At 29.7% G+C, this 16,990-nt stretch overlaps 1 protein-coding gene across 5 annotated transcripts in view; it reads left to right on the top strand.

Moving 5' to 3' along the window:
• The window catches only part of LOC129913098 (forkhead box protein O), a 92,637-nt gene extending 81,514 nt beyond the window's left edge, over positions 1–11,123 (top strand). For 4 of the 5 annotated variants that reach the window (XM_055991577.1, XM_055991575.1, XM_055991576.1 and 1 more), the window contains 5 exons: positions 1,526–1,753; positions 2,035–2,203; positions 2,304–2,535; positions 7,352–7,467; positions 10,862–11,123. In XM_055991577.1, coding sequence (XP_055847552.1) covers positions 1,526–1,753; positions 2,035–2,203; positions 2,304–2,535; positions 7,352–7,467; positions 10,862–11,095 — 979 coding nt within the window. In that variant the 3' untranslated portion in view covers positions 11,096–11,123. Of the gene's footprint in view, positions 1–1,525; positions 1,754–2,034; positions 2,204–2,303; positions 2,536–7,351; positions 7,468–7,591; positions 7,685–10,861 lie in introns of those variants that run through there. The other variant, XM_055991579.1, reaches the window with a different exon arrangement.
• Positions 11,124–16,990: the final 5,867 nt, after the last annotated feature.

Genomic DNA, 16,990 nt, shown 5'->3' with positions numbered 1-16,990 from the left:
AAAATTACTTGTTATCTTTAAAAAGATACTTCATTAAGTTTTCAAAAACCTGAAAAACTGCTTTTGAAAGTTACTTTACAAAGTTGCTTTATGAACATTTAACGAAAGTCTTTTGGAAATTGATGCGTGTTTCATTTTTGAAAACCCAATGAAAAAATAAAAAAAAAAATTCATTCAAATTTAGTGAAATTCCTTTATTAAGATTTCAAAAATTGTATAAGCATTTAAGAATGATGAAGCGAAGCAATTAAAAACAATAATAAATCAGTTTCTCAGTGAATCGTTAGTTCGTAACCAAAAGTCCATACAAATTTCATGCGAACTTTTAACTTGGGTTTGACAACCTATAATATCCATAATTGATTTTTATTAAATTTATTTAACAGAACTAAATTGCTAGATTAAATTTTGGACTTATAATTCACACAAGTAGGTCAGTAGACTTTTTGCAGGGTCATGACATGGCACTGGAATAAGAAAAGAACCAAATAAAACAAAATTTCCTAAAACCCGGAAACGATAAATTTTCGGGCCTCTAGAAATCCTTTGCAGAGTATTTCAAAGAATATTTGTACCTGTAATAAGGCGGTTACTAGCTATAGTACCGAGCAAAAAAAATGCAAACGAAAGAGGTTTAAAGAGTTTTGAACAAGAACTTAGTTACCAAATTTGGCATATTGAAACTGTTTTATTTTCATAAAACAGTCAGTTTGTAGAATATTTTACTCCAAAACCATTATTTGGTCAAAAGTCTACCTTAAAAATGCGTTATTAGACGGGAAAAAAAATCCAAATATTTTTATTGTTTGCATTTTTTTTTTGCTCACTACTGTACATTGTTTTTCTGAATGATTAAAAATGGTTCTAGTCAACCAAGGCAAAAAATATGATCACTGATCGTTTTGCTGAAGTGGAAGGTGCAGACATATGTATACACACATTTTTTCTTCTACGCGAATAGATTCTTCTTTATTTTCCGATTCTTAGGTATTTTTTCAAATATTAAAATAAATATTTAAAATTAGTATTTCAGTAGTTATTTAAAGTTTAAAGTTTTGTAAAGTTGAAAAATATTAAAAAATATTTGGGGAGTTTATTTGATTTCTTACTCAATTTTTTATTTTATGTTGAATTTGGTATCCATCTTATATTTTTTTTTCTTTTTATAGTGAAAACTCTTGCTTTTTTACATTTTTAAAATTTTTGAGATATAGTCAAAATTTTCTTAGAATATTAAACCTTGGCTGCAAGCCTCTATCAATTTTTGTTTTCTTACTAACCTATCACTGCACGATAAATTAAGAAAATATTTAATGCTGCAAAGTAGTTTTACATACGAGTGCAATAAGTTACAATTTTTATAGAATGAAATTTAATTTTTTTTTTAATTTTTATTTAATATCAACATTTTATTTAAATATTTTTAATTTTTCATTATATTATTTGTTTTGTTTTTATTTCTTTTTTTGTTCATTATTAAATAATATTCGTTACTTGCGGACAAAATAAAATTATAAAACAACAGCGGCGGAGGATTTCAATTATCCCCTGACTTTCGTCAACGGGCATCTTCAAATGCAAGTTCATGTGGCCGGTTAAGTCCGATACCGGCGATGGTGGGCTTGGAACCAGATTGGGGATTTCCCGCGGACTACACAAACACGAACATAACGCCAGCGCAAGCAAATGCTCTTGACCAATTGGCGGGATCTCTGGCCGATGATTTGACGCTACAAAAGGACTTCTTACAGGGGTCAGTGTTTTATTTGTGATTTTTTATTTTTTTAATTTTATTTTATCATTTTGGTAATCACTTTTTTATTTTTTTTTTAAATAAATTTGGCTTTTAATTGATTTGATGCATGCAATAAATTATACTTGCATGTTAAGTTTTGAAAATGCAAGTTAAATTAAAATATAAAAAAAAATAAAACAAAATATAATATTTTTGAGCACGAATGGATTTTATCAAAAAGAATTTTGTTCCTTTTTTAATTATTTTTTTGAAACCAAACGATCATACGGATGGAGTAGGTTTAGTGCAGCTTCGGCCATACCCAATCAACCACCACCTCCGTACCAACCACCACAGCAAAATAATTATTCAATTAATCCGGCAGTCGCTCAATCCTATGGAATGCAACAGAATCAATGTCCACTCCATCACTCACTGACCTGCACTTGTTTGCACAATTCAAGAGAAGTAAATAATTTAATTAAATTTATTTGTCTAATTTTTATTATTATTGTTTAATTCAAAATAATTAATTTTTAAAAATGTCTTGGTTTTATTCATATAAAAGGGACTGTCACCATCGTCCGGAACTGGTATGTCGCCTGCGTATCCTAATAGTGAGCCCTCTTCAGATTCCTTGAATACATATAATTCTGTAGTGCTGGATCCGAGTGTGGGGTCAACAGATAGCTCGGGCTTACTGAGTGCACAGCAACAACAACAGTTGCAACGTCAGCAGCAGCGGCAGCAGCAGCATCAACAACAACAACAACAACAGCAACTTAGCACAAACCTAGAAGGTATATAAATATATTACAAACATTTCTTAAAAACAATTATATTCTTGAAGAGATTATTTAACTCGTAAATTTTTAATATATTAGTAGATTTTTGAATAAGTAGGTTTCTCCTATCTATCCAATAATATCCAGATTTGTTGTCCTTGCATATGCCAAATAGGTATGTTAAGTTGGCACCCCCAAATGCATTTTTTTTTTCAAACCTGCCTGGTTCGATTGCCTAATGTTATCCCAGGATAGCCCACCTTTTTTTTTTCAGCCTATCCTTAGTTCTAAAATTATAACGAATTTAATTATATTTTATATTTTGCGTTTTTATTTGAATAATAAGGGAAGAAATACAACCACAAAATAATAACGAATTTAATTTTTTTCACCTCAAAAACCACAAAAAAATTATTTTTGTTCAGTGTAAAAATTGTTGATTTATCAATGTGGTTTGTTTGCCCAAAGGTAGTCGATGCATAACCACCATTTATTTTCGTCATTCGAATTTTACTAGGTTACAAAGGCCAACTACCTAGTTTCAATTTTTTTAGAAAATAAAAATAGTACGCATACGCCACAGTGACCGTTTTAATTCACCTATATTTTGGAAAAATTAAATCCAATGCTGTTTGCACTGCACCTCAAATGTTATTTACTTGACTTAGAATTCTTGATGGAATGTAGCCCATATAACATTCCTTTGAAAAAAAAGCTGATTTATTTTATTTCTCCTTAAAAACCATTAAATACAAATATTTTTTCAAGTGTACTAAAAATCATTGATCCTTTTGATTTGCCATATGAACTAGCTACAAAAGCAACATGCTATCCAAACTTTTTTCAAAAGTAACAAAAAATATAAAATGGTGTAGGAGGTGATTTCTTTTTCAGTACACGAATAGTACTTTTTAAACCTTTCTCAACTAACCGTTGTATGACAAAAAAAAATTTTTTTGGAAATTACCAACTTCTTAAAAATCAAATTTTTTTTTCAGTGTAAAAATTGTGATGTTATTTGTTGGAATTACAATGGTTAATTGAGAAAGAGTGTAAAATTGACAATTTTTACACTGAAAAAAAATTTTGATTTTTAATAGATTGAAAAAATTTGTTTGTCATAATATTTGAACTAAGGGTGTGCAACGTTAATGAACTATGGCGAATACATTTCCTTAACATTTATTTGGTAGTTCTTGAATATTATCAACATTCGGGATACAAATTTTGTTCAGCTTCCGTTACAGTCTCTCCGTATTCTTTGTTTGAAGTTGTGTACACTTTTACAGTTCAGATTCGGAAGAAAAATCGAACTCGAGATAACAATCAGGCAAAATTTTTAACGATGATAGAGAATGCGAAAAAAATAGGTCCCGCACTTCCATCTGAACGTCTTTCTGTCCCTGTCGGTCTTTATCTATCTTGAACTAGAGCCTAATCAACTGAAGAGCTATGAGTTTTCTGAGATTCCCAGAACATTGAAATGAATATACCTACCTGCCATAAAAGCAAAATGAAAAAATTGAATGTTTTCAAAAAACGGTAGTGGTTCTTGCGAAATAGAAATAGTATTTTTTGTACTGTTATTAACGGTTCCTTGTCTTAAATCGATTTATTCATTTCTGACTTAAGCCAAGATAAATTTTAGATTCTATTCAAAATTCTCTCAAAAATTTAGCTGAGCAAAAATTTATTTAAGAATTTCAGCCGATTTGTGTGCAGATTCAGACAGAAAATCACAAATTCTTTACTAACAGTAAAGTGGACGAAATAAAAGTCAAGAAAAACAGAGAAAAATATGTCAGCTAAAATTTATTTCGATCTGCGTTCCAGGCTTTACCTACTCGTAAACGATTCAATCGATTAGAAAAAAACTAATTATGCAAACGCGTTTTCTAACCCTAAATTGAAAACTACATAGGTTAAATTTTCTTAAAAATAATTTTTTGATCTTTTAAAAAAAAATGTTTGAAAATCAAATTTTTTAAAACGATTTGATGATTTTTTTTTTAACTTTTTTCTAAGTGCTGACTAATATACACTTCGCGTCACTTGAATAGAAACAACAATTTTTCTTTAGAAAATACCGATTGGCGCTTCGGTGAGGTAACTTAGTAGATTTTTGGTTTTGCATTTTCAAAGAGGAATTTTTAATTAACAATGTTGTAAAAACAAAAAACCCAAAACAGAAACCGTATGGCTACTAGTTGCGTTTTTTCGCATTGCTTCACAAAAAACAGTGTTTTTTTTTGCGTCACTTGAATAGAAACAAGCTCTTAAATTAGATAAAAATGATGAAAAATCATGGACAACACTAATTTTAGTAAAGCAGTCTTAAACTTTGACATTATTTGCACATTATAACCAATTATGGGCTACGAGCTACCATTAGGCATCACAGAAAATGCATAAATAGCAGCTAACATTGGAAATGCACTTGCACTATGCAAAATCGCGAAAGATATTGGAAAATTTGCCAAATTTGTATGAGAATATTTTTGAAATATCGTAAACTAGTGATTGAATAAAAAAATAAGACAGGTGAGACCCAAATCAAGAGCAGAGAAAAAAATAATTTAAAAACTAGCAGCAATTTCCTTCACTTTGCCGCTAAAATCGGTAAAAAACGTGGTGTTAGTGCGATGGTAATGTGTTGGTTTGTACCATCATGGAAGTTATAAAAGGTGCACAACATTTAAAAGCCTCAAAATGCAAAATAAAAACATTTTAAGTTCTACTAAGATTACAAAAAAGTTAACTATTTTATAGTTGCATTTGAACTGAAAAGAAGTGAGGTAAAGAGTGGTTTTTTAAAGGAAAACATACCAACTCAGATGGACCACGTTAATATTAGTCCTATTTCATTGGTTTATGAAAGAATAACTTTTATCGCATCGCCAATAAGGGGCAATAAAATGTGTTATAATAATACGCTTTGTTTTTATGATGTGCAATAGGAAAATTGAAGCTTCACGCTTCGAAAAAAGATGCAAACTTTTACAAAGAAATAATGGAAGAAGCTCTTGGGAAGTTTAGGAACGTGGAAAAACAACCCTCTTAGAGATTGCACAAGGAGAGTTCCAGAAAAAAACAACGCAATAGAAACAAAACAGATGCATTCCGGATGAAAACGAAAGTTTATTTCACTTATTCAAACCTTAAATTGTAGAAAATGCCATTTTCTTAATTTGTAAGAAGTTACCAAACACTATAGTCACTTTCTCCAATTAGGTCCACATTTGTGCACAGTACAAGTGCATTTTCAATGTTTAATTCTATTTATGCATTTTCTGTGATGCCTAATGGTAGCTCGTAGCCCATAACTGGTTATAATGTGCAAATAATGTCAAAGTTTAAGACTGCTTTACAAAAATTAGTGTTGTCCATGATTTTTCATCATTTTTATCTAATTTAAGAGCTTGTTTCTATTCAAGTGACGCAAAAAAACACTGTTTTTTGTGAAGCAATGCGAAAAAACGCAACTAGTAGCAATACGGTTTCTGTTTTGGGTTTTTTGTTTTTACAACATTGTTTGTTAAAAGTTCCTCTTTGAAAATGCAAAACCAAAATCCTACTAAGTTACCTCACCAAAGCGCCAATCGGTATTTTCTAAAGAAAAATTGTTGTTTCTATTCAAGTGACGCGAAGTATAAAAATGGTATACCAACTGCTTTTTTGTGCAAAATATACCTAACACATTTTGTAAACCCTACATATATAAAAAATTGTTTTTTTTAACGACTGTAACGATGTTTTTTTTTCAAAAATTCCTATTTTACATTAAATTAAGACACATATCGTCGGTGAAACCAGAAAAGTGTGTAACTCCATTTTAGCAAATTTTATAGGAGAGCAAAAAAACAAAATCGTTTGGAAGGCATTTGTATGAGTTTTCATTTTCTAATTTGCTAATAAAATAAAAACTATGAACTTTAAGTGGATTCTGAGTTTAAGGAACGGTAGATATTAGGTTTGTCTAACAGATGGCATTCAAATCTAATTTTCAAAAAAATTGGAGTTACACACTTTTCTGGTTTCACCGACGATATGTAAATATTTTTAGGGTCCCACTCTGAAATAAAAGTTAGAAATTTGATTTTATCAAAATTAATCTATAGAGATAAATAAAAAATAATTTTAAAGTAATGGCGTTTTTGAATATTTATTCATTAGTTTTTAGAAACACGTTTTTATGAATCATATATGACTCATGGACTCCAGAAACACGATACAGAAAATATTCTATGAGTCAAATATGACTCATGGGACGTGGAGTGTCGAATCCTTCAAATAAACAAAATAATATTGAACGTAGAGAGGTTTTTTAATCAAATTGAATGGGGACAGTTAAATTGTTTTTAGTAAAATATGTATATGAATCATAATATGATACATGGGACTCTGCAGGCTTGGGACAAAACATATATTTTGGGTCATATGTGACTCATTGGACAGTTAAGTTGTTATTAAGCATATTTCGTTTGGACCATTACTTTAAGTTTACTCTTTGTAGTACTTATATATCGTTGGTCAAAATTGAGGGCGGACATTGGAAGAAAGTCGGACGTCATATAATAATAAAATGCAAAGGAATTCCTGTTAATAATTTTTGTGGTGTGTCCCCGAATTTTTGTCTAATTTCACTGCACTGTTATAGAACAAAAATTGTTTGTGAAGTACCTAAATTTAAATGTGACGATTTAAGCAACAAATTATAACAGGCTGCACATGAGACCCATTCGCCTTTTGATGCTTCAAATACATTGACAAAACATTTTTATATTTCTTAAAAATAAAAAAAAAAACATAATTTGTTAATTTTCTTTTGTAGATAATTGTGCATCAACCCTGATAGGACAATGCATGGAAGCATTAAATAATCAAACACAAATTGACGAATTTACTATTGATAATTTTCACGGTGGCATCGAGTGCAATATTGAAGAGGTTTGTAATATTGAATGTATATATTTTTTCAGACATATTATTATGTTTTTTTTCTATGTTTCTTCATTTCTTATTATTTTTTTTTTTTTTATTTTTTTTCTATTGGGATTTTTGTACGTTTTAGATTATGTTTTTACTTTTCCCCGATTGACAATGAGAAGTTAAAAATGATTTTGAAAGAAGTTGGCATTGAATTTTGTGGCGAGAAGTTTCCTATACTTACATAAAATAAGGTTAGATTCAAGATGATCAAAAATTATAAGCTGATTCATTTTTCATTATCGTAGAGGTGAATTAAAAAAATGCCAAAAATCTTCTCTTTTATATACAATAAAAAGCAATAACGTGATTGTTATGAACTTATTTGACCCAATTCCCTGAAAATTCAATGGAACACACTTTCGACAATGCAATTCTCATCTCCTCAGATAGAAGAGCAGGAGTAGATAGTTCTAGTAGTAAATGATTGTAATACATCATCTACTTATGAGTAATCTACTACCTCGAAAGGAACTGTACCTGCGATTTTACCAATATACAGAAAAGATTGTTTTTTTTTTCAAAAACGACTGTAAAAAAATTCATGAATTCGGAAGTTAAGGTCTTAGTTTTGAAATGACAAAAAAAACTATTTTTTAACAATGTCTGCCATAGAACCGTTTCCTTATGGATTTCTGATTTTCTGCTGAATAAATCAACCGTTTTTAACGAAATCTACTGCCTTTACACATATAGATGAAGTCTAGCTTTTTTATATTAAAATATTATAACTATACCTAGGTACTTACTAAAAATCCCAAAATAAACACAATTTTTTGAATTTTTAAAAATTATTTAATTTTTTTTTTTGAAATTCAGTAAGTTACTTGAAAACGGTTCGATGAATTTGTTTAAAATTTATTTTTATGTTTTTGTCAAATAAATGTTAGATAAGAAGTACATCCGATTTTTTGTTTTGAAAAATATTTAAATGTTTGTATAAATTATTTTTTTTTTAAACGTCCCCAACATAAAAAAAAAACTTTTTAAAATTCTTTATTGTTTAAGTATAATGGCATACTTCATTTAGGGGTTAAAACGAGTTGAATAGAAGTTTTTGAAAACTTAAAAACCATTTCCATACTTTTCTAACAATTCTTATGAAAATAATTTTGAAATATTATTTTATAAATAATCTTTAACATTCGAAGCCACTTTTACCATAAGAGCAAGTCGTGCTTTTTATTTTCGTTTGAAGATGAAATTTTATATTTGTCATTTTTTTTTTTTTTCAATTTCGAGTAACTTGAATTCTTATAGCAAATTCAAGCAGTGGGAGGATTTTTGGGGACTTTAAACGTGCAAAAGCGAATGAAATTCTACTTCAATACCAATCTCTATTTTTTGTCAGCACACAAAGTTCTGCGATTTAAAACACAAAGAAAAATAAAGTTTTTTGCCCAAGAAGGATGTATTTGGCGTTCAGACTAATAAATGGGTGAAGTCTTCTTCTCTAAAGGTTGGATGTTTTAAGGCCCTAAAAATAAAGGGTTTTGCTTCATATCAAATAGTATGAAAGAAAGAAATTCTGTAGAATAGAGCATTTGATCCGTGAAACAATTATAAACATTTCTCGACTGAAAAGGTAAAGTATCTTAAGTCGACTTAAGATGTTTTGCGTTTTTTTGTTGAGCCGCAGTGCCATCCTAAAGGCCTACAGTTGTGATCGGCATCTTTCTATCTCATTCCTTTGCTTTTTTATGAACCAAAACAATTTCATCTTATGTTCAAAAGACACATATTCAAAACCTTAAGTAGACTTAAGATTATATTGGGTTAAGACTTTTTTAATTATTGTGACATCTTAAATTATCTTATGCTGACTTAAAATATTTTCGCGCTTGCGAGCAGAAAGTTGACATAAGATATACAATACTTTAAAAAAATCCGAATACAATACTTTAAAAAAATCCGAAAGAGTGTGAAAAGGTAAATCAACTAATGTCAACTTAAGATTTTGGAAATTAATATGAAATACAATTTATAGAAAAGCTAAACTATCTTAAGTCATATTTTCCCTTATAACTGGAAAAATTTTAAAAATATGTTTTTGAAATAAAAATCATAAAAAAGATCATAAAATTTGATATCTAAGGCCCATTTGCTGAAACGATACTTAAATATTTAAGTGAAACGTAAAGCCCTAAGTTCTACATTGCGATTTGCACGAACTTCAAACTAGGTCATAAATTCCTCTAAGTTTAACATAACTTAGGGGGAAGAAATAGTAGAACTTAAGTAGTTTATGTTTTACTTAAGCACATTTATTTGAGAGAAAACAGAGAATACCACTCAAAAAATAGTGCGTTGGTACCAAAATGGACAAAAATTAAGTACCTATAGCAATATGAGTTAACTTACTTTTATAAATTCCAACCATCTGTAGATGTAAAAATTCACTGAAAATTTGTTTGAGAGAATGTTCACCCTTTTGTTGTTTTTTTTTCAACACTAATTTTGACACACACATACATACGTTCACAAAACACAAACACATTCACTAAAATTATTCCATTTATTAATTTAACGCAAATTTTATTTGATTTTCATTATTTTTACCTTTTTCCATTAATTTAAAGGCATTCTTAACAATTTTTTTGCTAAAATTTCTCAAAAACAAATAAAAACTAACTGACGTTTTTATCGATTTGACAAATTAATTTGAAGTTCTCAGGGATTTCTCGCATGAAAGTAAGTCATTGCTAGGTTGAATATAAATATTTTTTGGAAACTTAGAATAAACTAAGTACAACTTAAGAGCTATGTTCGGCCTAGCTAAGATCAATATTTATGACTAGTTTCAGAAAATGGGCCTAAATGTTTTATAGTTTATACAATTAAATCTACACTTGAAAAAAATTTTGGGAGACAGCTTTGAAGTGTTTTTTTGCTCTCCTGAAAAATTATCACAATTGACATAAGATACTTTACCTTTTCAGTAGGGATTTATTTCAAAAGTGCCTTTAGTTCCTGAGAATTAACTTCTCCAAGTTCAAAATAATGCACAAATTTCAAATGGACTTGACCCATTATTATTCTGAACGCCTCATATCCAATAAACCATAAAATATCTATTGTAAGAAGTTCGTTCGTGACTGAATTTCGGCAAATATTGAAATAAAAATTTTTACTTCAACACAAAATACTTACCTTAAACTTTTAGAAGTTAACTTTCACTATAATTTTCCAAAACTGTGAACATTGTTAAATCCTTTGTTTTTAAATCAATCAGGGAGTACTGCATCAAGTTAAAAACTCATGTCAATCATACATGCCTATACATTTTTATTTTTCTTAAAATTTTTATACAAATCATTTTAATTATAAAAAAAACTCGCTTTTATTTTATTTACAGTTAATTCAACAAGAAATGAGTATCGATGGCCTTCTTGATATCAATATTCCATTGGCTACACTCAACACACAACAAAGTACAACGACTCAACTGCAACAAAACCATCATCAGCCAACGAACAACAATAATGCGGGTTCATCATCCATCGATTTACCTCAGAGTCAATCATCAAACACTCACACGAGGGTACAATATTCACAGGCCAGTGTGACACCACCATCATGGGTTCATTAAACATAAAAAAAAAATAAAAAAAAAAAAACTATAAATAATATTAATTTTATTATTGTTGATCTTATAAACTCCTCTTTAAAAATAAACAAAAATAAAAAAAATAATTACATAAAAATCAAACGTAAAAAAAAGTTACAACAAAAAATAATAATTTAAAAAAATAAATTAGATTTAAGATTAAGAAATTAAATAAAAATAAAAAATTAAAAAACTATTCAAAAAAATTACTATCTTGAATTTAGCTAAAAGTTTCATATAGAAAAATTAACTTAATCTAAGTATAACAATGAATTAAAAATAATAAATAAAAAAAGAGTAAAAAACAAAAACAGAAAATTATTGTAATCATGGCTGCTTCTACTTCTATATAAATTGTAATGGAATAAAAACTTCAAAAATTCAAAATAAAATTTATTTATAAAAATCGTGAGGTTTGATATTTCAAAGCTTTCTTTAGCAATTAAACAAAAAAAAAAAACTTGTACATAGATGAATGTCCTAGGCCTAAGTTGTAAATTGAACAAAAGAAGATTATATAAAATATATGTGTATTTTAATTCGTGAGATGTGTTCGTACATTTCATAAACATCGCCAAAGTGGGCTGAAATTTAACGCCAGTATTTCTTGGGAGAATTTATGGCCAATTTGGTTCAAATCTTTACTCTTTTACTCTTCCAGCTGTATTCCAAGGAATCGGGGTTAATTTGTATCAAAAAGGCATGTTTTCGTGGCACGTAGGAGTAAGATAGTTACTCATCGTTGGCCGATTGTGTGGCAGCCGAATATTCTGAAATCGGACGAAGAGTGTGGCCGAACATTCGGTATCGTGCCGAAACACTATACGAGGCTTCTCTAGTAATAGTAACTACTGCGACTTTTTAATTTTGGATTCGCCTAAATTTAAAAATTGGAGCTTCATCCGTTTAAATGTAAGGTAATCAATTGCCTTCGATGAAGTTGAGAGTTTATGGTATCGTTATAAATTTTGGTTCAGTAGCTTCAAATCAAGCCTTAAAAAATAACAATCATTTCGGGACGCTAGGAGGTAATTGCAAAAGTTAAAACATCTAACAATAAACTAAACATTTAAAACAAAATATAGTAACATTTATTAGGTCCGTCAAACTTGGGACGCCAACCCAAATTCCAAAATCTGAGTATGCAGGAATTTATTGCTCCAATCTCGAATTTGTTGTAGGTACCTCCCCTTACCCCTTAAACTTGTAGCGGACCAAGCTTGACGTCAAGTTGGATTCGCCACATAAAAAATTCAAAATTAAAAAAATGTAAGTATGCAGAAATTTGATGCTTATTTGTTGCTCCAATCCCGAATTTTCGCTCCAGCTTTTGACGCCAAGCTAGGTCCGGCACAAGTTTAAGGGAAAGGGGCAGGAGCAAATAATTCGTGATTGGAGCAACAAAATCCTGCATACTCAGATTTTAGAATTTCGGTTGTGGCGCACGGAAAAAATTCCCACACAAAAATACCTATCGGGAATGAAGTTTCTCCCCCGAAGTATTTCTATCATATTTTTCATAGAGAACAGAATTTTTGAAGCCAAAATGTTCGTGTTTTTCTTTCAAAATAGATATTCTGTAAAAAATATTAAATTATTTACTTCCTTAAGGCAACAAAAAGGAAATGATATTGCACCTGGGATAACGCAAAAAGAGTATATAAAAAATAAAACATAAGAAAACCTTCAAAAAAGCATGGAACTGAAGAAGACCATTCCGAGAGTATTAAGCGGCCCATAGACAAGACACTTGTGTGCACACTTTTGCGCACATTTGTGTGAACACTGCACCACAGACGGCACACCGATCGTTACACCGACACCAAAAAATCAAAAAGTTTGGATTTCGTCGCTCCGGTGTGCACACAAGTGTGATGTGTATGGGCCGCTTTAGTTTCTGCTTTGGACGAAGAAATGATCAAAATCTGTGGAATGCCTCAATTTATTTTAGTAGAGCTGTGATTTTTTAATTAAAATAACAAACACTAAACTAATTGCATAACAAACACCAAACTAGGTAACTAACTACATGTCCATCTGAAGAAACAAACAAAGTAATAAGTTGGGCAAAAAATAAAAAAATATTGAATAAAAATCCACAAATCAACACCAAAGAAAAAAAATAAATATTGACTATTAAAATTTTAATTGTTTTACTTTTTGTACCAAATTCAATCAAATTAGAGTCAAAACTTTCGAAGAAATGTGTTCGAAAGTTTTTTTTTTTGTTAATTTGGCTGTATTTCTTTCCCGAAAACAAAATTCCGATGGAGATTCCCGATAAGGAGAAAAATTCCCGGGAGAGAAAACCTACTCCCAGGGAAAATTCTCACGTGAGATTGCCGATAGGGCTGAGTATTTTGTAATGACTTCTTAGCTCTTATTACAACACCCACGAACATTAAACGCTATTATAGCCTTTAAATGTACATATAAGAATTGTGCCCACTTTAATTTTTAATTTTAAGACGGACAGCAGATAGAAGTACTTTTACCATAAAAATTCTTGTTCTTAGAAGACAAAAGGGAGTGATTCAATAATCTTGCTCCATTAAGGAAAAATTATAACCTTCGAAAATATCATAAAGCCGCGATTTAAAGCTGTCAGACTATAGAACTCAATATTAGAACGAATAAGGCATTAAAAATGAATACTCCTATTTTGCTTATACCTCCACTTCCGAAAGCTTTCTATCGGCCGACAGTTTAGTGTAGTCGATTTCTTACTTCAAAAAGCTATAATTTACCTCCTAAGTTAATGTAATCGGACCTTGCTGCAGACATTTTTAATGTTTAAAAATCCGACTTTCTGATTATGTGATGGTTGTATACAGGGTGTCCCACAGTCACCGCCCCAAATGAAAACCATGAATTCCTGAGGTCATTTTAAGTCGAAAAACTTAAGAGGTAATTTTCTCGTTTTCGTCCCGTTCTCGAGTTACCACGGTTTTTATGATTTTTGCTCTCTTGTCCTTTAACTGGCCTTATCTTTGCCAAACTAAGTTTGATTTGAAAGATTTTTTTTGCAACTAATCAAGAATTTATTGCATTTTAAGTTTGTCTCAAAACTTTTTTTTCTGCGGACAACCGTTTCTCCACAATTTTGCATCAAACACAATTTTCTTCGTTTTTTAAGTTGTTTTTTACACTTTCATATCATTTAAGTCAAAAAAACACGTTAATGAGTATACAGTTTTTGTGCTTTTTATTAAAGCCCAGTTTATTTTCATAAAAAAAATAAGTTTTATTTCATAAAAAAGGCTACTGAAAGTAATTAAAAAAAATAAACAAACTGAGTGAATTAAAAAAAAAAATAATTTTTAAATAAAAAATTAATTTAAATGAATTAAAAACTTTTTCTGAGCTGTTGTGGTTAAGAAAAGAACAAATAGATAAAGCTTAGAAAGAGTTTAAATTCATTTAAATTAATTTTGTATTTAAAAATTATTTTTTTTTTTAATTCACTCAGTTTGTTTATTTTTTTTAATTACTTTCAGTAGCCTTTTTTATGAAATGAAACTTATTTTTTTTTATGAAAATTAACTGGGCTTTAATAAAAAGCACAAAAAAACAATACTCATTAACGTGTTTTTTTGACTTAAATGATATGAAAGTGTAAAAAACAACTTAAAAAACGAAGAAAATTGTGTTCGATGCGAAATTGTGGAGAAACGGTTGTCCGCAGAAAAAAAAAGTTTTGAGACAAACTAAAACTGTAATAAATTCATGATTGGTTGTAAAAAAAATCTTTCAAATCAAACGTAGTTTGGCAAAGATAAGGCCAGTTAAAGGACAAGAGAGCAAAAATCATAAAAACCGTGGTAACTCGAAAACGGGACGAAAACGAGAAAATTACCACTTAAGTTTTTCGACTTAAAATGACCCCAGGAATCCATGGTTTTCATTTGGGGCGGTGACTGTGGGACACCCTGTATATATGATGTAGTTTAAGTTTGAATGAAAAAACGAAAAATCTACTGTTAAATGAATAAGAAACTAAAACGACCTTAGCGACCTTTTAGTTGTGAGCTACTGCGCCTAGCTTTCCAGTAGGAAATTCGAATTACGGTCAACATAATCATTTTTATAAAAAAAAAAAAACAAAACCGACTTCTATAGATCGAAACTTGGATTTATGATTTTCTCACGGATACTTTTGTCAGAATTGAACGAAATTAAAATGGAATTGCATTGCATGCACCAGATTTTGAATAAAAAAAGGATTACCAAAGTTATGAGGAAACAAACATGTTAAAAATCAGCCAACGCGTTAACTGTCTGACGTAACCAAAAATCTTTGGGCTGTTGAAGTGCTGATAGAGACGTATTTCACTCATTGAATTGGGATTTTTTGAGAGAAGAAATTAAATGTTCTACAACTTTGCCATGTATAATTTTGTTTTATGTAGTTCTAGCTTTTTCTGAAATACCACTGAAATAAGGCCTGTCTCTCTAATGGAAATTAGTAACGTGAATATAATTTTTTTAAACATGCACTCAGAAAAAAAAAAGTCATTTTTAACTATTTTCATAGTATTTTAAATAGTTAAAAATAGTTATTTGTGACTATTTTAATAGTCAATCGAAGTATTTTCCATAATAACTATTAAATATTCAATTTGAACTATTGATATAGTTATATGTGAATATTTATATATTCACTTAGAGGGAGGGCCTGGGAACATTTTTTTCAACAGGGGGAGGTGAGAAATATATCTCCCTCCGCTTATGGGAGGGGAAATTATATAAAAAACCACTAAAAATGAAAAAATAGTTGGTAAATAGCTTTTTTTATTAAGAATCGTTTAAACTAACAACAGGTTTAATTCTTTTGAAACAAAAGCCTCCATTTTTGTACCACACGACTTGAAACTTGTAATCGCACAGGCACGTTTTTACAAGATAGTTTTCTGTAACTATATACAAAATAATTACTTTTAACTATTTTTCTGTGGCATGTGACTACTATTTTAGTTTAGTTATTTATAACTATGAATATAATAGTAAAAAAATTACTTTTTTAATAGTTACGAAATTACTACGGAATAGTAAATTGTAACTATTTTAATAGTCATTTTTAACTATTTTGTTTCGGTATGTGACTATGGGCCTGGCTACACAGTGTTGTGTCCAATCACGTTCCAATTCACATTTTCTAGAAACAAACGTCAAAAATAGGGAAATCCTCACCCCTCTTGCTTACAACCTGACTGGCTAGAAGATTGAAAAATCACCGTGTAGCCCGGCACTATTATAATATTCATTTTTAACTATTTTGTAACTATTTTCTGTTTAAAAATAGTTATTCGCAAATTTTCATTGATTTCTATAAAGTGACTATGAAAATAATGGGATTTTTGAGGACATTTCGCAATTCATTTTGAATGAATGAAGCAAAGGCCTTTACCAATTTTCAGGTCTATGCGAGCTTTGTCTATGAAAATGTCTATTATGACTGGACAAAGTGCTTTATGAGCAAATACATTTCGCTCATTTGCTGCAAAAATGACATATGTAGGTGCATATCCCAATAAACAAGAATTTCAGACAAAACAATTGTTAGTCGCAGATTTTTGGATTTTCCATACTTTTTTCATAGATTTACGTGCATTTTTCTTAGAGTTTAAAGTGAAATATTATCCGTTTAAACCAACTGAAAATCGGAATAGTTGTACCGATTTCACAGAAGCATATACTATTTTATCTGTAATCGAATGGTATTGCTAACTCAAAAATCATGTTTTTGAGATATATGTCATTGTTGCAGCAAATTAGCGATTTGTATTGTTTATATTTGTTATTTTTTTGGTTGTGGTCTTTTAAATGTACGATATATCTAATTTATTTTGATTCTCCTTTCTTTATTTTACTCAGCCG

This window comes from Episyrphus balteatus, chromosome 3 (assembly GCF_945859705.1).
Source record: "Episyrphus balteatus chromosome 3, idEpiBalt1.1, whole genome shotgun sequence".
NCBI lineage: Eukaryota > Metazoa > Arthropoda > Insecta > Diptera > Syrphidae > Episyrphus > Episyrphus balteatus.
The sequence above is the reverse complement of the archived record's forward strand: the minus strand, read 5'-3'. Positions and strand labels throughout refer to the sequence as shown.